The sequence below is a fragment of the Sinocyclocheilus grahami genome, unplaced genomic scaffold (assembly GCF_001515645.1).
Source record: "Sinocyclocheilus grahami isolate Dianchi unplaced genomic scaffold, SAMN03320097.WGS_v1.1 scaffold119.1, whole genome shotgun sequence".
Taxonomy (NCBI): Eukaryota; Metazoa; Chordata; class Actinopteri; order Cypriniformes; family Cyprinidae; genus Sinocyclocheilus; species Sinocyclocheilus grahami.
The window spans coordinates 1,123,484-1,148,550 of NW_015505298.1; the positions used below are offsets into that span (position 1 = coordinate 1,123,484).

A 25,067-nucleotide genomic window follows, 5' to 3' on the forward strand; every position below is an offset into this window, starting at 1 on the left:
TTGAGAGATAGGTGGCGGTAATGCACTTCTAAGTCTGCGATCCGCCGTAAAGCAAGAAGACGACACGTCATGTGCCGGCTGTTGAGAACAGTTCGGACATTGCGGTGAATCAGAGGTAAAAAAAAACGATATAAATACTGTTCAGTTTCATGCACAGACCGATCGTTTCATGTCTTTACACATCAATGTATCGTCACGAGCCTCAGGGTTTCATTTGGTTTTATTTGTGTATGTTTTTATGACTCTCAAAGCCGTGATTCCCATTCACTTCCATTATATGACTGACAGACTGCAACAGTTTGAGTTAAAAATCTTCGCTTGTGTTCTACTGAAGAAACAAAGTCACCTACATCTTGGATGCCCTGGGGGTAAACAGATAAACATCAAATTTTCATTTTTGGGTGAATTAGTCCTTTAATGAAAAACGGTGTAATTATTAACAGATAATGAGCTGACTTAACAGGGAAAAAACACGACAGAGATATTGAGACTGTATTGGCAAGTGGGTGAAACTGACACTGCATGACAGACTTTTGAATGTGGCTTTGAGAAGAAATCAATACCTATCGACAGCATGACCCGGGTGGACTTTAAGCATTAGGTCTCTTCTTACATGTCAAAAAGGGTCAATAACTTTTTACTGTTTTTGCTATAAAAATATTTTTATTTGCAACTGGTATTTGCATATGCTGCTAGATATACTGTGGCCAGCAGTCCAGCTGGTCCCAGGGGAGAAAAAAAGCCTTGGTTTGTTTGAATCAACTGGGGGGAAAAAGTTTAAAAAGTTTTTTAACAATAAAACTCCTGAAAACTGATTTTCCCTGGTCATCTAACTGTACCCAAAGGCAGGCGAGTGTCTATTAACTATGACAACAGAGCATTAAAAACTCAGGTCAGATAAATCCATTGAAAGGCAATCTGCTTAATGGTGCACAGGCCAACAAGATGACACTTAATGGCCACTTTTATTGAAAATATCACCAAGTCAGAAAGGTACTGTTAATTTGTGAAAGCATACTGACGAATTAAAGAAAACCAGAAGAGAAAGCTTTTATCTTACATGTTTTCCCATCTTTATGTAATAATAGGATTGTTGTGCAAAAGCCTCTTAGTGAAAGAGCACACTGCACAAACTAACGTATTTTAATCACATTTTGTCCCGTAGATATGTAAACAACAGTCAAAGGCAATTTACAGTTATGTTTTAAGAAACTCTTACACCATATTATTTGAGAAAATATAAATACAAACAGGCAATTAAAAATAAAACAAAAGTCCTTTAGTGCATTACCCTCATCGTCCCACATATGTACAGATGTTACTTATGAAAAGCTCATATTTTGGGATAAAGCAGTTTTGCATTGTCGTACACATTTTATATACATTGCATACTACTTCTTCATAGATCTACTCCATTTTGGACATCTCAAATTTTGTGGTCATGATCTCCTGAGGGGAAAAAATCATGAAAGAAAGTCATCTTTTAAACAATGAAGAAAGGGAGTCATTTAAAAAAAAATGCTGTGCAATACAATGAAATTCCTCAAATAAATAACAATACAATACATATGTATTGTAGTATGTAATCTCTGATCCCCTCTTAAGAGATTTGTCCACATTGGCTGCAGTTCGATATACGAGCACATCCAATGTTAGCTTAAGTGAGCTCTCATTAGTCAGACAAAACCTCCAAAGCCTCAGCGCTCCTTTTGTTCCAAGCAGAAAGAAAACAACAGAGAGACTTTACTCTGCTCTACTTTAGATGCTCAAAGGGCGCCCACTGCTGGCCAATCAGAATATGAGACACTTACCTCGTCTGAGTCTAGCAGAGGCGGCAGTGCACTGCAAAACAAAGAGAAGGACATGTCAATGACATGGCAGAGATTGCTGGTACCTTTACAGGCAAACCGATGACCTGTTTGGGTGTACAAATAATCAGTGCCATACTGAAAAGTGCTATTAGTGCTAGTATCTATCATTCTAACGATAATTTCTATACACATGACTTTTATATGATCCCTGGACTTACACATCAGCCATTGATGAGGGAATGTTCTCCTCAACCCATTTGAGATCTTCATCCTGGATTGGAATATAAAACAAATTTACCATGAGGTGAAGGCCTTGCCATGACCAAAAATATGCAGCGTATTTGAAAATACACAACAATAATTTTTTTTTCACACAACAGGGTGTTTTTTCATGTAAACGGCACGTCTAATCCTTCATAAGGCATTCTTATATATGGCAATACAACATGCTTTTCATGAAACAATTTTTTTTAAGCCAAGTATTGTTATGAATTACCACTTTGCTGGGTTTTGAACTTCCATTGGTCTCTGGTTTCATTCCTCTCATTTTCACACCCTCTGTGAATTCAAGTATAACTGGTTAGAACCAGCTAAAGGCAGTCAAATGAAAGCACAGCAAACAAAGGCTGATAAACCAGATCTGCAGACTTGATAGACAGCATTCAAATGTGCTGATGAAATGTAAACGGAAAGTTTTAAAGTCGGCATTAAATGAAAAACGACCCCATCTATTTTCTAAATGCATGTTATAAATCTTATTGTAAACGTTTCTCTATGTATTTGTTTGATAAAAAAAATGGACCTATTAATTTTTTTTTATTCAAATAACTTCATTCATTGAGTTAGTTTAAACCCATCCCTACAAGCTCATGTACATCTGTCTTCACTTTTGACTGCAACACCCACATCTCAACATCTAATCAACCGATGTGTACAACCTAGGCATACATTTTTTTTTTTTTTTGATCTTTTACACTCGGATGTACATCACGATACAGAAAAAAAAGATCTGTTGCTACTTCCGTTTCATCACGACTTTAAATCAAATACATCATATTTAGTGGAAAGGCAGCTTGTAAAGATCCCATGTGCAGAATTTTATCCACCATCTTTAAATACAGGCCACTACTTCTGTCTCACACCTGCAAATTTTTTAATTAAGACCCTTACCGAAGGCTTCATTCATTAGCTGCTCCCCCTCTTCTTCCTCACTAACCTCATCCACCAGTGGACTGAAGGCATACCTGAAAGGTTCAGAAGGACAAAGATTAACGATCTTGTTTCTACTATTAGCGGTGTTTACAAAAGGGTTGACATATGGTTAGAAGTGAAGCGCTTTACCTCTGGTTGTTGGCTGACGGCCTCCATAAGAAAATGATCACGAGCAGGATACTTGAGAATAGGAAGCGCCAGAAGGCATCATCTATCCACAGCTCTCTCCAGTCCTACAAGGTGTCATTAAAAGTACATGAGTTTAACTCAAAGGACAGAAGACATATTTATTACATATAAAAAGAGAATGCTTACAGATTGGCACTTGGATAACTTGAAGGTCTTTGTTGTCCACACAATAAATATAACAGAAGCTGAAAGAGAAGCAGAATTTCATTATGAGAACATGTGGCAGAAAAAGAAAGCAAAATAAATATATATGCATACACTTCATTTCAAATGTTTGGGCTAAGTAAGATTTAAATTTTTTTTAAAGACATCTCTTATGCTCCCCAAGGCTGCATTTATTTGATCATTAATACTGTTTGTTTGTTTGTTTATATTTACCAGCTATCACGGCTATATTCATGGCGAGGGAAGAAGAAGAAGAAAAAAAAAGATCGATATGGACTTTTATAAGAGGTTTTTAAAATTTATCTCAGATAAAACATTTTTTAATTAAAACTAGTTTCACTTCATTGAAAATCTGTTATCATTAATACAGTAAAACAATAATATTGTGAAACATTAGAATTTTAAATAGCCGTTTTCTATTTTAATGTTTTATAATTATTATAAATAATTATTTCTGTGGTGGCAAAACGGAATTTTCAGAAGTCATTAATCCAGTCTTCCGTGTCACATGATCCTTTAGAAATTATTCTAATATGCGGATTTATTTATTATTATTATTATGATTAAACACCATGTCAGCAGCAGTGACTATATTCATGGCAAAAATAACTGCATCACTCAATCAAGTCAATCAATATCCTTTCTATTGTAAATAATGTTTACAATAACTTAATTTTTTCTAATATGATGATTTGGTGTTCAAAAAAAGCATTTCTTATTATCATCCATATTAAAAACAGTTGTGTTGATCAATATCTTTGTGGAAAACATGCTACATTTTTCTCAGGATTCTTTGATGAATAGAAAGTTCAAAATAACAGTATTTATTAAGAAATAGAAATCCTTTGTCTAACTTACCCCAAACATTTGAACTGTTGTGTATAATTAAGGAAATATCAGTGCTTGCAAGTTTTTAGTAAAATCATAGTTTGAAAAGTTGTAAACCTAAATATAGCAAGAGAAAGAGACGTAGATTGAATGTCCCCAATTATGGCTCACTTTCCATTAATAAATCATGTAACCCAGATGTTTGACATAGACCAATCATAATTCAGTATGTGAGTATTACACAGACATTAATCACTGGCAGTTAGGCATTTCAATGCAGTACTGTAATCCTGTCAAAGATACTTTGCACAATAATGTAGTAGTGTGTGGCATTTGCTCACCGATGACAGCGAATATGAGTGTGTTGGTGAAGTGTCGGTAAAGGGACAGTTTGACCACGTTTCTCCTCAGCCGAAGGAGCTTCATCGTCTGGGCCAGGCTAATGAAGATGTGACTGAGTGTCAAGGACTATATCTGATCACTAGGGCTCAGCGACTTCCTGTTCATACGCAATGCAGTGCAGACACAGCTTACTTTGCAGTAAAAAAAAGGGAGAGATGTGAAACTGTAGAGAGTATTCCTGACTGTGAACATGCACGGGTTTGTCCTTTAAGTGTTCTCAAGCTTTACAGAAAATCACGGAAATTGCAAAGAGAAGGAGAACAAAAAGAGGGGTCATCAACAGCCCACATGCACAAGGCCACTGTTACACAACCCATTTAGAGAGAAAGAGGGACACACACAAACAGCAATGGAGAAACGTAGGATATCCACCAGCAGAGGGTAGAGTCGAGAACAGCCAAGGGGATGGCAGCCAGCAACACCAGGTCATCTTCAGCCTGACAGAACAATATAGGGGGAAGATAGAGGGAAAGACAGAGAGAGCCAGAGAAAGAGAGAGAAGAGTAGCACCATCACACACACCACCATCAGAGGGTCCTACATAGGGCTGGACGATTTCCTATTTATGGCATTCATTAACTCAATATTTATGTATTTGCTTTGATATGGCTTGGAACTGACTTTTTTTTTTTTTTTGCATAATTTATTCCCGTTATGGCAAAGCTAAATGTTCAGCAGCCATTACTCCAGTCTTCAGTGTCACATGATCCTTCAGAAATTATTCTAATATGCTGATTTGGTGCTTAAGAAACATTTCTTATTATGATCAATGTTGAAAACAGTTGTGCTGCTTATTTTTGTAGAAATCATGAAACTTTTTTTCAGGATTCCTTGATGAATAAAAACTTGATAAATGTAAGCAAACATTACTATTTATTACTAAACAATAATATTTCACTCTTTTTTTAAAAGTGAATTATTGAATCGGAATCTATGCACAGTTAAACTGATTAACAGAAATAAACAGATCTAACCAACTATTGTACTGATACACCTACTATGGTGTTTAATTTCATATCGCAATCAGGATCATCACAAATACATCTTAAAGTGGTCCTATTATGCTTTTTCACTTTTTCAACTTTACTTAGTCTGTAATGTTGCTGTTTGAGCATAAAAAAGATCTGCAAATTTCAAAGTCCACTTCAAAAGGAGATATTTTATTTAACAGAAATCACTTTCAAAAACTACAATGAACGACTCGTTTGGACTACAACGCATATTTTCCGGGATTTGTGATGTCACAAATATCGACGAATGCGACGAGACCTGGTTGAGCTGCACTAGAGAAGGCAACGAGTGTTATCACTATGTCGGAGACACGCTAGCTTTCTCAAGGTAGACGGATTTAGAGTGGTTACAATCATCCGGGTTTAAATCACGCTCAAATTGATTTGATTTTGACGCAATATTTACACTGAAGCTCGCAGGCGGCTATGGTAAGGAGCATGACATTTCCCGACCAGGCACCGAGTGCTGCCAATCACAACACACACTGGCCCAGCTGACCAATCACAGCACATTTCGTATTTCAGAAGGCGGGCTTTCATTTGATAACGGAACTATTCGAGCCGTTCATGCCAGACTGGGGAGAGAGGTGTTGTAATAATATAAAATATGTGAAAAATAATGTGTTTTTCGAACAACCTGGTATGAGAGCCTGTTCTAGGACACCCCCAAAACAAAATCAAGATTTTATAAAAGAGCATAATAGGACCCCTTTAATATTTAATACATCGTCAAGCCCTAGTTGCTCACACATTGCAAAACCATAACCACCATTCAGCCCAACAAAGGTAGATCATGCTACTAGCTTCGAGGCAAGACTAAAAATGGAGAAAGAAGATATTCGACAAAGCATTATGCCAGCTGCACACCACTACCATCACATGAGCCAAAGAAACTGAGAAGAGCAAAGAGAGACTCAAATTTCCATAACATGGTTTCCTAAAAATAACTGTGCAACTGTGAACCTTAAGCACTAGTAACTGCAATTCAAAAAAAAAATTTAGAAGTTCAACCCCATTAGATCTACTTTCATTTCCATCTATCTGTCCCAATCTACACCATGCAGAAGTCACTTGAATTACAGCAGAAAATACATAGTCTTAACAGATGACTGACTTGTGAAAGGATATCCACCACACAATACAAGAATCAATGAGGGCCATAACAATGTCACAAAGCAGCCTGCTTGAACCACCGTGCTCCTGCGAGAGAGAAACATTAAGATGCACATGACATTTGGTGCAGCGTCATCATTTCATTAAATTAGGAGGTTTGTGACAAAGGTGGACGTGTTTCTCCACTGGTCACTATTTTTCATTTTGTAGTGATAGTGTGTTCAGTTTCAGCTGCGAGACTCTCTTTACCGTGTTGACTCTCAGTACTCCTTCTATGATGGAGAAGATAAGGTAGAGCAGTCCTACCCCCACCACCCTGTGCAGCAATGCTCCTAGTCTTGGTCTGCAGCAAAAAGGTGGAGTTATTGAATGAGAAGTGTATAGAACTATGCTGAAGATTACTTCAGCAAATTATGTTATTAAAAGTCTAAAAAGTCATTTTTCAATATTATCAATGTTAAAACAGTTATGCTGCTATTATTTTTTGTGGAAATAGTGATAAATTATTTTCAGGATTTTTTAAATTTTTTTTTATAACAATGTAGTAACAAGTGTTTACTGTCACTTTTGATCAGTTTAATGCATCCTTGCTTTATAAAAGTATTACTTAGACTAGATTTTAATCCATTTTGTTCAACTGCCTCAATATATTACTGCTTCAAAACAACTTACTTGACTATGCCATATCCAAGGCTAGCAATGATGACCAGTACTCGAGCCAGGGTTCTTTTTACTGCTGAAAGTACCTCTGCAAACACCACTGCACCTTGAACTGAATATGCAAATAATGCACTGTAATGACTGCATTCACTATAGTAACCAAAGTCACATCAGTCATCAAACATAACTCACATCAAACATAAGCCTCAGGATTTATTAATATAATAGACCAGATTACTATAATGTACATCAAAACAGTTTGCCTTTGTGTTAACCATAAAGCAGCTTTATTTTTACATTTACTAGATTATCAGAATTATAAAAATATTAAAAACTAAATATTAAACCGTCTTCAGTTTTCATCACATTATGCATGACATATAAAATCTAACCTATTTTGAGTGCAGTAAATTATCTCATGTTTAAATGCTAATGCATTATGTTGTAATACACATAAAAAATATCAAATTTCAGCTGCAGACACACCGTAGGGTCTCAGTTCAAGTTGTTTGTGAAATGAACAAATATATATAACCGGTTTTAACAACACATTTTTGAGTTGCGTTACCTGAGTGGCCATCGTAACGGATGCTCTGGAACTCTGCATAGTAGACTGCCTTCTCAAGCATGCCCAAGAAGATCACTCCTCCAATCCAAAACTGAATCCGAAGCAGGTCTCTCCAGTAACACGCAGAGAGAGCCAACCACAGCACGCCCAGAATCACATAGATGATGCACATCACCATGTAGAACTGAAGACAATGGACATTGAAACAGACAATTAGAACAAAAATATGGTTGGAAGCTTTGTGAATGAAAGAACCAACCAAAATGCTGCACAAAATGCTGTTGCTACTTTCACATTTACAATAACATACAAAATGAAGCCTTAAATAACTACTGCAGTTAGACAATTAAAATAAAGAAAGAAAGAAAACACACACACACACACACACACACACACACACACACACACACACACACACACACACACACACACACACACACACACACACACACACACACACACACACACACACACACACACACACACACACACACACACACACACACACACACACACACACACACACACACACACACACACACACACACACACAGACAATGTGTACTCACGATCATCAATGGCCATTCAGATGCTGAGATGTATTGATGGGTGCCGTACATCCTGACCTCCACTGTATAATATATTTTTAAAACTATTAATATTAAATATATATTAAATATAAATGCAAATTTACTTATAAAACTGGTCATTAAAAAGGCCCCTTTGTTGTCAAAGCAGGTTGTTCTCATTCACAAGACATTATGCTGATAATCAAAGATCTGGCTTTTAGAGTTTCACAATAGTTTATCGCTACATAAAACCTCATTATTACCGTTAAGGTAAGTCTAATTAGAATCTTACGTTTTATGCTTGATTTTGATTCTTCGACAACTGGATTTGCCTCAATTCTGATGATGAACATGTAAGGGCTGTCTTCCCAGGTTTGTGCCACTGCAGTGTGTGATTTAGACTGTTTTTCCTGCAACAACAAGACATGCATGTAAAAAAAGAGACAATTTAAAAACTTTTTGTGAATCATGATTCTGTGCTTTAATACTCACTGAGGTCTCCACTGATAAAGAGTCTTTGCTTTTTGGAGCACTTGATAGGTTTGTTGCTGCAACCTGATCATGCAAACATTTGAAACAGTGAACCGCATTTTAACGTTGTTGGCATGGAACTTCATACAAGTTATATCATATCAGGGCATTAAAACGAGTCATTCACCCAAAAATCTGAATTCTGTCATTTTTTCCTCACTCTCATGTTGTTCTCATTAACATATAAGTTGCTCTTTTTCATACAATGAAAGTAAATGGTGACTATGACTGCAAATGGTTTCAGGAGATTCAGAATATAGTGCAAACGTCGTAGGCACTACTGTCTTATATTGTTTATAAACCTTTTTGAAGCCTGACAGCCCCCAGTTCCAATTGATTTTATTTGTATGGCAGAGAGCAGCTCAGATATTCTGTTAAAGATTTCCTTTTGTGTTCTACAAGAAAAAACATCACAGGTTTAGCGGGTGAATAAATGATGACAGACTTTTCATTTTGAGTGAATTCCTAAAAATATTAAAACAGATTATGAACCAACATCTTTTGTCTGCCCTTCTGTCTTCCCTGCGTCCCTCCTTCGTCTGCTTTGTGAATTTGTGGTTGGCTGAAACACAAAAGAGAGCCGACAATGTTCCAAAGGTGTTTTATACAGCAAGTAAAATTTTGGATTGCAGTAATTAAAAAAATATTTTTTTTATAAATAAAAAACATTTTTTCTCCAAAATGATTCTGGCATTGTCATTTCCCATTTCGCAATTCCTTCCCCACTGGACAAAATCTATGCAGGATTAATAGTTAATAGCAATATGTTTATGAAAGGTGACCCTGGGCACACACTCTAAAGAACCAATGCTTGGTTAGACCAGACATTCAAATGAACAGCAAAGTCTGCTGAAGTTAACAATAAAACAGACAGAATCTGTGTCAGATAATCAGACTGACAGATGAAATACCAATTACAAGGCTCTTTGGAAAACTGGATTCTGATTGGTCAATCACAGCATTCTGTGCAGCTGAATTAGGCAACAGATTTCCTACGTAGCTAGCTGTCCTAGTTTCATATATCACTCAACAGTCTCTTTCTTCTCATATAATCTTCTCAAATCAAAATTTCATATAGATCTATGTTAATTATTAATTTCAATTATGTACTCAATCAATTTTGCACATGTGGATGACCATATACACAAGCTACCACCATTTTTGACCCTGAAAAAACCCTGGTTTAAAAGCATCAGTTCAACTTACCAAAGTCATTGGTGTCAGCCGTTCAGGATGATCAAAGTTTTCTACTGCAAGCTGGGGAGTCCAATAAAAATAAAGAAAACCCTTAATGACAGATCTTTTGGCATTCGTGTTTTATGTTCATCAACACAGTGACAAAATGTAACAAGCTATGCACGAGAGAGTGAAGATGGCATGTACCTTATTTCCAGGAATACTAGATTCACACTGTATAGGCTCATACTCGTGGTATATGTACAACCCATTGCTTCCTTCGCGCTGTACATAGTTGTTGTTAAAATAGAGTTTTGCTGATTCAGGCTTTTTTGAAGAAAAGAGAATTGTGCATATTAAATTGCTGTTCAAATTCAAAAATAGCACTTTTTAGAAAAAACACACTTACATCAAGTCCAAACACTTCATCGTAGCAAGGAGAACTCCGCAAATACCATGCTATAGTGAAGTTTACAGGACCAGCACACACTTCATTGAGCACTGAAATATATACAGCATATGAATACAAAAAATAATCAGAGCAGCCAAAGCATGGCATTCACTGATGAACTGGATTAAATTACTTTGAAAAAACTCACAATCGACTGAAAACAAATGAAAAAAATGACAAATTTTATTTAAAATTTTGAATAAAAAATAGCCTTGTCAGTGTTAGAGAAAATTTGGAGAGAAAAAAAAATGTAAGAAAAGTAAAGTGCATACTCACATTTTATCTCAATTAAAGTATTATTGAACATTGTCTTCGGAAAATAGTAGAACTTTTGCTTCGCACCTTCCTAAAATACACAAAAAGGAGGATTCTCACAATTTCATGATCTGACTAGTCACCCTAAAAATGAAATACCTCATGCTCATATATCACACAAGAAATGCATTTGTAACTATAATAAAAAGATTAGAATGAAATCAGCTATATTAGGGCAAGACCAGACTAAGAAACCCTGTAAAGCTACTGCCTAGCTTAGCCTCATCCCTTAAGGACACATTTTCACTGTAGGCAGATTACATCATATTATCGATCCCCAATATATATTCTACACATTCTTCAATTCTATAAACTCATTTATAGTAGCTGTTAACTGGTGTGTGTGTGTGTGTGTGTAAAGACAATGGCCTGTCATGACTCTGAACACACAACACGAGGGTCAAGATTTCACTTAGCCTGGATATACTGCAGGTGGGAATGCACTTACATTATCCACATCCAGGACCCAATATCCCGGCTCTGATATAGCAGTCAGCGGTGGTATTAATACAAAATGAAGAATGACAACAAGCAGTACTCCTCTGAGTCTTGCCGATACCAATGATTCGGTCGTGACAGTCACCATTGTTAAGGAAGCAGATGACGTTCCAGCTTGTGCGCGAGCAACACTTCCCGTTCCTCGTGCAAATCTACATCCTGTTCGACGTCACTTGGTGGGAGGGAAGAACAACTACAAAAACACATGTGGATGCTTTTTTTGTTAAGTTTTTATTTATTTGTTTATCTGTTCATATTTATTTTTATCCGCTTTTTTTGTTAAGTTTTTATTTATTTGTTAATCTGTTTATATTTATTTTTATCTGCTTCTTTTGTTAAGTTTTTATTTATTTGTTAATCTGTTTATATTTATTTTTATCTGCTTCTTTTGTTAAGTTTTTATTTATTTGTTAATCTGTTTATATTTATTTTTATCTGCTTCTTTTGTTAAGTTTTTATTTATTTGTTAATCTGTTTATATTTATTTTTATCTGCTTCTTTTGTTAAGTTTTTATTTATTTGTTAATCTGTTTATATTTATTTTTATCTGCTTCTTTTGTTAAGTTTTTATTTATTTGTTAATCTGTTTATATTTATTTTTATCTGCTTCTTTTGTTAAGTTTTTATTTATTTGTTAATCTGTTTATATTTATTTTTATCTGCTTCTTTTGTTAAGTTTTTATTTATTTGTTAATCTGTTTATATTTATTTTTATCTGCTTCTTTTGTTAAGTTTTTATTTATTTGTTAATCTGTTTATATTTATTTTTATCTGCTTCTTTTGTTAAGTTTTTATTTATTTGTTAATCTGTTTATATTTATTTTTATCTGCTTCTTTTGTTAAGTTTTTATTTATTTGTTAATCTGTTTATATTTATTTTTATCTGCTTCTTTTGTTAAGTTTTTATTTATTTGTTAATCTGTTTATATTTATTTTTATCTGCTTCTTTTGTTAAGTTTTTATTTATTTGTTAATCTGTTTATATTTATTTTTATCTGCTTCTTTTGTTAAGTTTTTATTTATTTGTTAATCTGTTTATATTTATTTTTATCTGCTTCTTTTGTTAAGTTTTTATTTATTTGTTAATCTGTTTATATTTATTTTTATCTGCTTCTTTTGTTAAGTTTTTATTTATTTGTTAATCTGTTTATATTTATTTTTATCTGCTTCTTTTGTTAAGTTTTTATTTATTTGTTAATCTGTTTATATTTATTTTTATCTGCTTCTTTTGTTAAGTTTTTATTTATTTGTTAATCTGTTTATATTTATTTTTATCTGCTTCTTTTGTTAAGTTTTTATTTATTTGTTAATCTGTTTATATTTATTTTTATCTGCTTCTTTTGTTAAGTTTTTATTTATTTGTTAATCTGTTTATATTTATTTTTATCTGCTTCTTTTGTTAAGTTTTTATTTATTTGTTAATCTGTTTATATTTATTTTTATCTGCTTCTTTTGTTAAGTTTTTATTTATTTGTTAATCTGTTTATATTTATTTTTATCTGCTTCTTTTGTTAAGTTTTTATTTATTTGTTAATCTGTTTATATTTATTTTTATCTGCTTCTTTTGTTAAGTTTTTATTTATTTGTTAATCTGTTTATATTTATTTTTATCTGCTTCTTTTGTTAAGTTTTTATTTATTTGTTAATCTGTTTATATTTATTTTTATCTGCTTCTTTTGTTAAGTTTTTATTTATTTGTTAATCTGTTTATATTTATTTTTATCTGCTTCTTTTGTTAAGTTTTTATTTATTTGTTAATCTGTTTATATTTATTTTTATCTGCTTCTTTTGTTAAGTTTTTATTTATTTGTTAATCTGTTTATATTTATTTTTATCTGCTTCTTTTGTTAAGTTTTTATTTATTTGTTAATCTGTTTATATTTATTTTTATCTGCTTCTTTTGTTAAGTTTTTATTTATTTGTTAATCTGTTTATATTTATTTTTATCTGCTTCTTTTGTTAAGTTTTTATTTATTTGTTAATCTGTTTATATTTATTTTTATCTGCTTCTTTTGTTAAGTTTTTATTTATTTGTTAATCTGTTTATATTTATTTTTATCTGCTTCTTTTGTTAAGTTTTTATTTATTTGTTAATCTGTTTATATTTATTTTTATCTGCTTCTTTTGTTAAGTTTTTATTTATTTGTTAATCTGTTTATATTTATTTTTATCTGCTTCTTTTGTTAAGTTTTTATTTATTTGTTAATCTGTTTATATTTATTTTTATCTGCTTCTTTTGTTAAGTTTTTATTTATTTGTTAATCTGTTTATATTTATTTTTATCTGCTTCTTTTGTTAAGTTTTTATTTATTTGTTAATCTGTTTATATTTATTTTTATCTGCTTCTTTTGTTAAGTTTTTATTTATTTGTTAATCTGTTTATATTTATTTTTATCTGCTTCTTTTGTTAAGTTTTTATTTATTTGTTAATCTGTTTATATTTATTTTTATCTGCTTCTTTTGTTAAGTTTTTATTTATTTGTTAATCTGTTTATATTTATTTTTATCTGCTTCTTTTGTTAAGTTTTTATTTATTTGTTAATCTGTTTATATTTATTTTTATCTGCTTCTTTTGTTAAGTTTTTATTTATTTGTTAATCTGTTTATATTTATTTTTATCTGCTTCTTTTGTTAAGTTTTTATTTATTTGTTAATCTGTTTATATTTATTTTTATCTGCTTCTTTTGTTAAGTTTTTATTTATTTGTTAATCTGTTTATATTTATTTTTATCTGCTTCTTTTGTTAAGTTTTTATTTATTTGTTAATCTGTTTATATTTATTTTTATCTGCTTCTTTTGTTAAGTTTTTATTTATTTGTTAATCTGTTTATATTTATTTTTATCTGCTTCTTTTGTTAAGTTTTTATTTATTTGTTAATCTGTTTATATTTATTTTTATCTGCTTCTTTTGTTAAGTTTTTATTTATTTGTTAATCTGTTTATATTTATTTTTATCTGCTTCTTTTGTTAAGTTTTTATTTATTTGTTAATCTGTTTATATTTATTTTTATCTGCTTCTTTTGTTAAGTTTTTATTTATTTGTTAATCTGTTTATATTTATTTTTATCTGCTTCTTTTGTTAAGTTTTTATTTATTTGTTAATCTGTTTATATTTATTTTTATCTGCTTCTTTTGTTAAGTTTTTATTTATTTGTTAATCTGTTTATATTTATTTTTATCTGCTTCTTTTGTTAAGTTTTTATTTATTTGTTAATCTGTTTATATTTATTTTTATCTGCTTCTTTTGTTAAGTTTTTATTTATTTGTTAATCTGTTTATATTTATTTTTATCTGCTTCTTTTGTTAAGTTTTTATTTATTTGTTAATCTGTTTATATTTATTTTTATCTGCTTCTTTTGTTAAGTTTTTATTTATTTGTTAATCTGTTTATATTTATTTTTATCTGCTTCTTTTGTTAAGTTTTTATTTATTTGTTAATCTGTTTATATTTATTTTTATCTGCTTCTTTTGTTAAGTTTTTATTTATTTGTTAATCTGTTTATATTTATTTTTATCTGCTTCTTTTGTTAAGTTTTTATTTATTTGTTAATCTGTTTATATTTATTTTTATCTGCTTCTTTTGTTAAGTTTTTATTTATTTGTTAATCTGTTTATATTTATTTTTATCTGCTTCTTTTGTTAAGTTTTTATTTATTTGTTAATCTGTTTATATTTATTTTTATCTGCTTCTTTTGTTAAGTTTTTATTTATTTGTTAATCTGTTTATATTTATTTTTATCTGCTTCTTTTGTTAAGTTTTTATTTATTTGTTAATCTGTTTATATTTATTTTTATCTGCTTCTTTTGTTAAGTTTTTATTTATTTGTTAATCTGTTTATATTTATTTTTATCTGCTTCTTTTGTTAAGTTTTTATTTATTTGTTTATCTGTTCATATTTATTTTTATCCACTTGTTTTGGCCTAATTCTTTTAGTAGATTACCACTGTGTTTTGTATTCTGTAGCTTTTTTTGCTTTGCGTCAACTGAAGTAACATTTTGTTTTTGTTTTTTTAATAATATTTGTGTTGTACGTATCCTCTGTGAGTGTTATATGTTAAAAAAGTACAAAACAGTATAAAAGTAATATACAAAAATCAGATTAAGGGTACAAGCAGGTGTAAAAATATTTTAAAAAGTAAAATTCTTTTTTTTTAAATAAAAGTCTTTATAGCTTTCTCATTCAAAAAGTCTGTAATGCTGTCTTTGTACATTCTTAAGTCAACAAAACCATAAAGCTTTTTTTTATTAGTAAACATGCATTTATGCAATGCTTGAAGTGGAAAAAAGAAGTGACATGAAAAAAGTCTTGAACACTGAATACGTTTATTGTTACATTTTCGTATCTTATACCACAATATAACTGAACAATCAGTTTAAAAGTTCTGTAATTCCATACTATATTTTATGTCTTTTCAACTGAATTAAGCAGTAAAAATAAATAATACTTATAATAATTAAATAATTGTAAAAAATATTATTAATTAATTATATAACAACACAAAAATCAAACAATACAAATACCATATATGTATGTATGTATGTATGTATGCATGTGTATGTGTATGTGTATGTGTGTGTGTGTGTGTGTGTGTGTGTGTGTGTGTGTGTGTGTGTGTGTGTGTGTGTGTGTGTGTGTGTGTGTGTGTGTGTGTCTATGTATGTATGTATGTATGTATGCATGTGTATGTGTATGTGTGTGTGTGTGTGTGTGTGTGTGTGTGTGTGTGTGTGTGTGTGTGTGTGTGTATACAGAGCTGTTGAGCTAATTGAATGTTACAACAGTTAAAAGTTATTTTATTCATAAATCAAAAAGTGCTATTTCTAAAATTCTACATACTAATATTTAAGAACATGGAGAATGTAATACAACATTTTCTCACTAGAGGGCGCTTAATACACACCTATATAAAATGGGCATGACAAACGAGTCTTCGGTCAGCCTACAAATTGACGTCCTGACGCAAAACCTCTGCAGTGAGTGTTGTTTGTGAAACTTGGCTAGCTGGTTTTAGGACCCAGAGTTTGACTAATCAGTGGACTGGGTGTGGAGAGCTACTCTATCCACAAAGAACGGAACGCCTTTGGGAAACTGTTTCTACTTTTATCTGTTTACCTGAGCAGCTGGTCTTTTCTTCCTCTGTGCCTTTCCGGTGGACCTATTCAGCGCCTTTATTCTGGTAAGTTCTCATATGAACGTAGTTTAAATAGAAAACATTGCCCATTCCTGGTGTGCGTCAGGATTAAACCACAACGGCCTGCTAAACTGTAACTTTAAATTTGATTTTACAGTAACTTAGTTAAACCAAGACAACGGCATAAACCTCATGCGTTACAATTCATGTTCATATAAACTCACATAGGACTGTAGAGTGCTGACAGTCATAATGCAGGAAATGGTTTGTTTATTCAGTGCATTATTCCGTCAAGAGAAAAATACCATTGTAACTACAGGTAAATATCATAAATGTTTTTTTTAAAGGAGTTGTAGTGAGCTGATTGTCATATATGTATCTTTTGCACTATATTTAGATACAGACATCAAAAAACTGGCATAATCATGTCTAATCATTTTGTTCAGAGTGTTCAAGATGTTTCTGGCCAACAAACTTATTAAAGGGCTCATAGATGTTGTCAGGTAAGCCTGTACTCTCACTACTGCTTGTCCAAATAAAAACATATACATTTTCAACAATTCATCGATTATCTTTTTTCCTTTTTCATGCAACACAGCAACGTCGACCAATTTGTGCCTTCTGACCCTGTAAGTTTGCATAATCTTTATTTATTTATTTATTTATGTTTCATAGTGTTGAATGGTTGAGGTGTGCCATGTCATTAAGCACTTTGGCAAATCCAGGAAGTCAAATAAGTGGTGCATTGAGTTCTTGCCTTGAAAGATGTTAATGTACTTATCACAGTACTTCACTTGTCTGCTCTTCCAGCCTCCTCCCAAAAGACCACTTGCATATGCGAACCAGAATGAAACCGATGAAGAGAGACAGTTTCGCAGGGTGTTTAAACAACTTGCAGGGGATGTGAGTACACCTGCCATGGCCACAGACCTTTTATCTGTTCTTTCCAATGTTGCTTTTAATTTCCATTTTATTGCAGTGTCTGAATGACCCTGTGATGCCGTTTAAACAGTCTGTGTTCAGTCAGGAGCCTAATTCACTTTTAGGAAGTTTCTATGTTCATCATTCTCTTTTTTTGGGGAAATTAAATTTCCTCTTCTATAACCTGGGTCTTAGTGTACACTCCCGTAACCCCTCAAATGATCCCTACACCTGCATACAAAGGTCTATCAAGGTATTTGAGTCTGACTACAATACCTACAATACTACAATACAATACAGTTTTTCCAAATCAGACACTTGAACGCTTTCATCAGATGTTCTGGTTTCAAACCAGAAACTTCCACAACTTCCACAGGCATTGCCTACATTCCATCACATCGCTCCACCCAGCAAGGCTTTCCATCTGTTTTCAGAACAGTTTATTGCCATGATACAGGCTTGTATATATTATTCAGAGTTACTGATCTTCAAACTGACATGGGTGTGGTTAAACCAAGCTAAACTAGTCCAGGGGCAAGAAGTATGACTGGATCTTCCTCTTTTTCACATTCCTGCCATTGTGAAGTAGACTGTCCCGATGGGTTTGGTTTGTGTTGAGTCATAGATGGGCGTGGAAGCCTGCTTTACTGGAGTATTGGATTCATTAGATGCAGGAGTGCTCTTTAAAGTTAGAGAGAGCACTCTTTCCTTTTTACGCTTTTAGAGAGATCGTGTAAGTGATTTTTCCTATCACACAATGGTTTGCACTATTAAATAAAACTGTGGTTCTCAACCGTTTTGACACCGAAGCCAAAATTGTACCCAATACCATTGTCTAACAATTTTAATTATTTGAAATATTTCTACTGTAATTATGACAATACTTCTACAAAACTTTAACATTAACATAAATTGACTGAAATTAAACTCCATTCATTTTGCCATTCTATAAGATTTCACATTTAGATTCTGTATGTTTTTCAATAAAAACAACAATTATTGAGGGTATAATAATACTTTACATCTTGTTTTGTGGGTGTGTTTTTAGCATTTTAATTATGTGTTAATTAATTTATTAAATTAACTACAGTTATGAAAAATGTATTCCTGGTAGGTTATCTGGACAGCTAAAAGACTGACAGTATTCAAGAAACCAATCTCTTCCATGAGCACTTAACTGCATCCTGCAGAGAGAAAAGAAATTCGGTATCACTTTAGAATAGGGAACACTTATTCACTATTAACTACGACTTTTCCCTCAATAAATTCCTAATTTGCTGCTTATTAATAGTTAATAAGTTAGTTAAGTTTAGGTATTGGGCAGGATTAGGGATGTAGAATAAGGTCTTGTAGAATAAGGTATTAATATGTGCTTAATTACTACTAATAAAGGGCTAATATTCTAGTAATATGCATGCTAATAAGCAACTAGTTAAGAGACCCTAAAATAAAGTTTTACCAAAAATTATTTTTTTTATACATGTACTCTTCTGGAAAATGTTTGAAACTTTGAACTGCTTGCACTTCTCAGGTTATTGCCTCCTTATGATAAATCACATGTTGTGTTCCTCATTCGTAAGCATATGCTAAATGTATAATCGTAAATTAAGTTAAGTCATCCCCTGTCCCTGCCGTCCTGGTTTGAGAACTACTGATATAAAATACATATTTTACATGCAAGTTCATGTTCTGTCTCTGTTTTAGACATTGCTAGTCTCTGTAAATGATTTTAAAATGAAATCGTTCTTACATCTTTCATTCATTTACTCTCATCATAGGACATGGAAGTGAGCCCCAATGAACTGATGAACATGCTTAATAAGATTATTTCCAAATGTGAGTTTCTTTAACTAACACACACTCACTCACACACACTTATATATATATATATATATATATATATATCACACAAATGAGCCATTATGTAAAAGATTCTAATAAGATGATCCCTTATTTTTACCTGTAGATGGTGACCTGAAGACAGATCGTTTCACTATTGAGTCCTGCAGAAGTATGGTGGCAGTAATGGATGTATCCTTCAATATAAAAATGTTAACAGATAGGGGCTGAGTATTACATTTTGTGAATAACTGCACATACTGTACGACGGTTTAGCCTGAACGGTCTGCTCTCAGAGTGACAGCACTGGAAAACTGGGATTTGAGGAATTCAAGTATCTTTGGAATAACATCAAAAGATGGCAGGTACAAACACGGTTAATTTTATTATTCAAGTCTCTGTAAATGATTTAAAAATGAAATCGTTCTTACATCTTTCATTCATTTACTCTCATCATAGGACATGGAAGTGAGCCCCAATGAACTGATGAACATGCTTAATAAGATTATTTCCAAATGTGAGTTTCTTTAACTAACACACACTCACTCACACACATATATATATATATATATATATATATATATATATCACACAAATGAGCCATTATGTAAAAGATTCTAATAAGATGATCCCTTATTTTTACCTGTAGATGGTGACCTGAAGACAGATGGTTTCACTATTGAGTCCTGCAGAAGTATGGTGGCAGTAATGGATGTATCCTTCAATATAAAAATGTTAACAGATAGGGGCTGAGTATTACATTTTGTGAATAACTGCACATACTGTACGACGGTTTAGCCTGAACGGTCTGCTCTCAGAGTGACAGCACTGGAAAACTGGGATTTGAGGAATTCAAGTATCTTTGGAATAACATCAAAAGATGGCAGGTACAAACACGGTTAATTTTATTATTCATTTATTTTTTATTACTATTTCATCTCTGTATCTGATTTGAAGCGGGCAGAATGCTAGAGCTAATGAGCTGTAACTGATGAAAATAACCGTCATTTTTACCCTTCCGATTGCACTGCTAACATCATAAACGGCTTTAAACTGTCAATGTTGGCAAATGACCATGGAATAAGCAAGATAATCAACGGCTTGCCGTGCATTAAAGGATTTTAAATGTGCTTCGCATCGGGTGGTTCTTGGCCTCCACGTCATGTATTTAAAATCCTTTAATGCACGGCAAGCCGTTGATTATCCCTTACTTATTTTATATTATACAAAATTAATGTTTGGGGGAGTATTTTGTCTTACAAAACTTTGATGTGCATCATGATTCATTTATTTATTTAATTGCTTTAGTAGTGAGTTTGCAACTTAGTATATTTAGCTTTCTGATGCATCCAACAGATTTCCCTTCACTGTCATAAATGTTTCTGAGCAATCTGTTTTTGTTAATACCAGGGCATTTACAAGAATTTTGATGCCGATCACTCTGGTGTGATTGGGCCTAATGAGCTACCTGGAGCTTTCAAAGCAGCAGGTGAGTAGTGTTGTCAGAACTGTAGTGGTTCACTTTTTGTTGCCATTTTTAAAAGGCATGCTGAAGTCCTCTGTGTTTTTTTTTCAGTATTGTGAAAAAAATTATCGTATTTCTTCCAGTCATTATTCAGTCAACAAGTCAGATTGGAATAGAATAATATAGTTTGTTGGGTCTAATTTGTCATTTCTCTTCCCTCCTTCAGGGTTCCCACTCAATGACCAGCTTTTCCAGTTGATCATCCGGCGATATAGTGATGAAAATGGCAACATGGATTTCGACAATTACATTGGGTGTCTTGTGCGCCTGGATGCTATGTGTCGTACGTTGACCGATTGTTTTGCTCTCTTTATTCTTTCATCATAGGCTCAGTATTTTTTAGTTTCAGCATGAATTGCCTTGCTAATATTGTTGTTGTTGTTTTAGGTGCCTTCAAGACACTTGATAAAGACAACAATGGCACCATTAAAGTTGACGTTCAAGAGGTACTGTATGTGAAGTATAATTAAAGAACACAAAGAAACAACATCTCTTAAATTAGCTCCTATATAACATTCTTTTGTATTTTGCTTACAGTGGTTGCAGCTGACTATGTACTCCTGAATGAAGAAGAATATTCTTCACCATCTTGATTATGTTCTGTCAGTTCCTCTTTGCGGCCTGTCATTGTCAAATGTCTCTCTGTTTTAATAACTGACATAATTATCTGTTTCATTGTTAGCTATGACAGCATGATCACACTGTGCCTTTACACTAGGTGGCAGCTTTGTTGCAACGCTTGCTTGCATTTTTTAGAGGTTGGTTTATGCCATATTTCCATATTTTATTCCATTCCATTTGTGCCCTTTTCATTTATTCCATGACTGTTATTTTATAATTTACAACGAGCATTCAACCATAGATTAAAAACCATGTTCAGAATAGAATAGTTTTAGAATAGATGATAGCTATTAAGAACATTACGGAGTCATATTATTTAAATACTGAAAATATGAATCAGCTGTCGGTTTTGCTGTTATTATGCTGATGCTCAAATAAACGTTATTTGTTTTGGACATACAAGAGCAGCTCTCCACTCATTACGTTTGCAAACACCGGTTGCTCTGAGCAACGCAAGTCCGCATCAGGGGGTGAAATAGAAAATGACTGGCAGTTGCAAGAGCCAATTAAAATCCCCAGCGCAAGATAAATGATTACAATAACAGCCAATAGGTATCACAAAGGGGCGGGGCCTCGGAGTTACCTGTGATGAAGACAACTGGCTGCTCCCGCTGAGTAGATGTAGATGATGCTGAAATCAGACCGCCGAGCAAACACAGGTGTTGAGCGCGAGTGGGTGAACAAAACGGCTTTGTCTTAATTGCGCCATCCTCAGGGAAAATAACGCTTAAGCGTGTAACTGGTGTCATACGGTAAGCTGTTTATCTTTTTTTTTTTTTTTTATCTCGTTGAAAAAATAAACTTTAGATATTTTTTGTTTCCTAACTTACTGAAAAGTATATCAGAGAATATGACGTCTGTTAATGCTGTTGTGTTGGGATATTATTTTTTTTATATATAGTTTATTCTGATATGATTAAGTTACTTAGGTTGTTGTTACTAAGGTTGAGAGCTTTATTCATGTAATATAGATGGGAAGGCAAATAATAACAATCATCAAAGATTTTGCCTCATGTGATTTGGTTTAAGATTAATTCCACTATATATATATAAAACACACACATCATTTTACAATGTATTATATAAATACAAAAAAGGAGTAAATCAAATGTTTCATTTGATCAGATTATTATTATTCAATATTATTACAGCTCATAAGGTCAAATTTTGCTTTTACTATTTTGCTCTTGTTGGACTTACAAGGAAATTTCGAAATAAAATAGTATTTTCTGCTTTGATTTAGTCTACTGTCCATTACGCTATATAAATGCTTCATTCGTTCATTCATTCATTCATTGTGTTTGGATAAGGGTCTCTCACCAATGAGCAAATGAAATCCCCTCTTAAGCCCATGTCCACCTGTGGTTTAAAACCCACGGGCAAATCAGTGCAATACATTATACAGTATGCAATATACAGGGAATGCAATAAGATGAATAAATGTACCCTTTTTAAGAGACTCATTTGATATTTTCAGGCATTAAATGTTGACGATTATCAATCAAGATTTCTTCGGCCTCCTGGTATAATGCAAATCAAATCAAATAACAGTAAATGGGTTGTAGACTAATAATAATCAAAACATAAAAAGAGTAATGTAAAGTTTATAAAGCCCATCATAAATTGGTGCAATAAATTCCACTCAATTTAGGCTAATGGATCTAACATGAATCTAAATAAAAAAAACTTCATTAACAATTTGTCTGCATTAACTGTTGTGGCAAACTGTTGGTTGCTCTTACTCCGCCCTTCCTAACTAGAGTGCACAAGCCAGAGTGCACTAGAATTCACTAGTGAGAGAACACCAGGTGAAGGTAGTTAATTTAATCTATCAATGAGCAGGGTAGAACAGACTTTATGTAGAGTAGCAGTGGTTTGAACAAGGAAAACGATTCCTTTTTTTGTGCAGAGTTAAGCTACTACAACAGACTGAAGAAGCAGCCGGTGAGCTTAATATTTTGTACTTGGGTTGTTTGTTCAATCATGTTGTATTTGAATATCAAATATGTTTGGTTTGTGAATTAGGTCTGGTTTTCTATATAGGGAGTATATTCTCTTAGGTCCCACCAGTTGATCTCCTATGGTCTGGACAAAATTGCAGAGGTTTATAGACATGTAACAGCAAATCAACTGCAAACATTCTTTCCAGATGTTCCTCTCAGTGAATTGGTGAGGCCAAGAGAGATCCATCTCTTAATAAGCCACAAGGAAGGTCAGCGACCTTGTGTTGGGACAAGTTAGAGCTCAGACGCCATACCCACTAACACGAGGAGAGTTGCTCAGTCAAGTTTCTGGTCTGTATGACCCAGTCTGACAACACCTGTAAAGCAGAGAGGAGCCATTTTGGTCCGAAGAGCATTTCAAGAGGCCAAACCTGGAGGTAGCACCATTAAAGAGACATGGGACCTTGCATTATCTGACAGACGTCGAGAAGATGCCATTTACCTTTTTGAAGATTGTTCAATTGAGCAAAGTTAGGTTTGCAAGGGCTTTAACTCCAGCAGGCATGTCTGCTGAACCTAATGCAATTACCTTCTCTGATGGCAGTGAACATGCCTATGGTGCTGTTCTGTATTTGTGGTGGCCCTCCGATCAAGGTTCAACAGTGAGACTAGTGGAGTCTAAAGCCAAATTGACCCCCCTAGACCACAAGGGGGAGGTAGTCAAGGCAGAGTTGTGTGGGGCAGTCTTTGCTGCTCGTTTAAAGAAGTACTTTGAGCAACATGGCACAATTCAAGTTAAACAATGGTATCATTTCATCGACAGTCAGACAATCCTTGGTGCAATCCAGCGTGAGAGCTATGGTTTCCAGACTTTTTTCGCCAACAGGATTGGAGAGATCCAAGGCAGTACACGACTTCAGGACTGGTGGTGGGTCCCTGGACCACTGAATATCGCCGACATTATTACTCGAGGGGCTGGTCCAAAGCACTTGGAGGTAGATTCAGAGTGGCACAATATGCTTTTACGGACGAGCATCTTTGAGTGGGGCGATTAAAACATTTGACTTCATAAGCTACCCCTACAAAAGACTCCGGGAAATGCAGTGCCAGGTCAACCGGTTCTGGAGGTTTTGGAGCCAGCCCAACTTGTTTGTGAGAAGCAAATGGCATACCTTACAAAGGAATGTTGCAGTTCGAGATATCGTTTGGGTGTGTGATCAGAATGCTTTGAGGGGCCAGTTTAAGCTTGGAAGAGTTGTAAATGTTAACCCAGACTCCAAAGGTGTCGTGCGGGATGTGAATGTCAAGATGGTTCCAAGCTACTGTGTCTCTGTGATGAAACCTGAGGTGAGACCTGTGAAATCTGCAGCATTCAATCATCCAACCTCTAAAGTCCAGAAGGACTTTCAGCCCATAATTCTGCACAGGGATGTTCGGTGTTTGGTTGTCCTGCTGCCAGTTGAAGAGCAGACAGGAGGCTCAGGAAAAAGGCCCTGCCCAGGAAAGGGGTTTTAACCATAGGTTTGCCGTGAAGTTTTGCAATCTTTCCAGCTGTTCCAGTGGGAAGATTGAGTGGGAGGTGTTGTG

At 33.5% G+C, this 25,067-nt stretch overlaps 2 protein-coding genes across 4 annotated transcripts; one reads left to right on the plus strand and one right to left on the minus strand.

Annotated features, from left to right (window-relative positions):
- Nucleotides 1-850: 850 nt before the first annotated feature.
- Nucleotides 851-11,647, minus strand: LOC107589725 (transmembrane protein 87A). Of its 2 annotated transcripts, none has more exons than XM_016278234.1 (21): nt 11,449-11,647; nt 10,962-11,031; nt 10,644-10,735; nt 10,442-10,561; nt 10,265-10,315; nt 9,555-9,620; nt 9,020-9,082; nt 8,820-8,937; nt 8,528-8,589; nt 7,959-8,142; nt 7,403-7,502; nt 6,980-7,073; nt 4,976-5,044; nt 4,547-4,655; nt 3,339-3,397; nt 3,153-3,256; nt 2,982-3,055; nt 2,308-2,369; nt 2,030-2,082; nt 1,812-1,842; nt 851-1,449 (listed from the first exon to the last, which is right to left on the minus strand). In XM_016278234.1, the coding sequence occupies exons 1-21, from the start codon at nt 11,584-11,586 to the stop codon at nt 1,408-1,410; spliced, it is 1,761 nt and encodes a 586-aa protein (XP_016133720.1). In that variant the 5' UTR covers nt 11,587-11,647; the 3' UTR covers nt 851-1,407. The 2 variants fall into 2 exon arrangements, with proteins under 2 accessions (XP_016133720.1, XP_016133719.1); XM_016278233.1 differs by lacking the exon at nt 4,976-5,044 and adding an exon at nt 6,746-6,817 and having other exon boundaries at nt 856-1,449; nt 11,449-11,646.
- A 4,799-nt stretch (nt 11,648-16,446) lies between these two features.
- Nucleotides 16,447-21,936, plus strand: LOC107589727 (calpain small subunit 1). 2 transcript variants are annotated; one of them, XM_016278240.1, is made up of 11 exons: nt 16,447-16,676; nt 17,078-17,134; nt 17,230-17,260; nt 17,442-17,534; nt 19,331-19,388; nt 19,519-19,583; nt 19,688-19,756; nt 20,802-20,880; nt 21,083-21,199; nt 21,304-21,362; nt 21,454-21,936. In XM_016278240.1, exons 2-11 carry the CDS (start codon nt 17,088-17,090, stop codon nt 21,478-21,480), a joined length of 645 nt encoding a protein of 214 aa, XP_016133726.1. In that variant the 5' UTR covers nt 16,447-16,676; nt 17,078-17,087; the 3' UTR covers nt 21,481-21,936. The 2 variants fall into 2 exon arrangements, with proteins under 2 accessions (XP_016133726.1, XP_016133727.1); XM_016278241.1 differs by lacking the exons at nt 19,519-19,583; nt 19,688-19,756 and adding exons at nt 20,041-20,105; nt 20,210-20,278.
- The last annotated feature ends 3,131 nt before the right edge of the window (nt 21,937-25,067 follow it).

Bases quoted from the DNA above. Each gene is read 5' to 3' on its own strand.
- LOC107589725 (XM_016278233.1), bottom strand. From the start codon at position 11,586: ATGGTGACTGTCACGACCGAATCATTGGTATCGGCAAGACTCAGAGGA. The intron at 9,621-10,264 runs GTAAGTTGAACT...TTTGTGTTTCAG, and splicing joins GGCTGACACCAATGACTTTG to CCAACCACAAATTCACAAAG. The intron at 8,938-9,019 runs GTGAGTATTAAA...TTGTTGTTGCAG, and splicing joins CTTTATCAGTGGAGACCTCA to GAAAAACAGTCTAAATCACA.
- LOC107589727 (XM_016278240.1), top strand. From the start codon at position 17,088: ATGTTTCTGGCCAACAAACTTATTAAAGGGCTCATAGATGTTGTCAG. The intron at 17,535-19,330 runs GTGAGTACACCT...CTCTCATCATAG, and splicing joins TTAAACAACTTGCAGGGGAT to GACATGGAAGTGAGCCCCAA. The intron at 20,881-21,082 runs GTGAGTAGTGTT...TCCCTCCTTCAG, and splicing joins TGGAGCTTTCAAAGCAGCAG to GGTTCCCACTCAATGACCAG.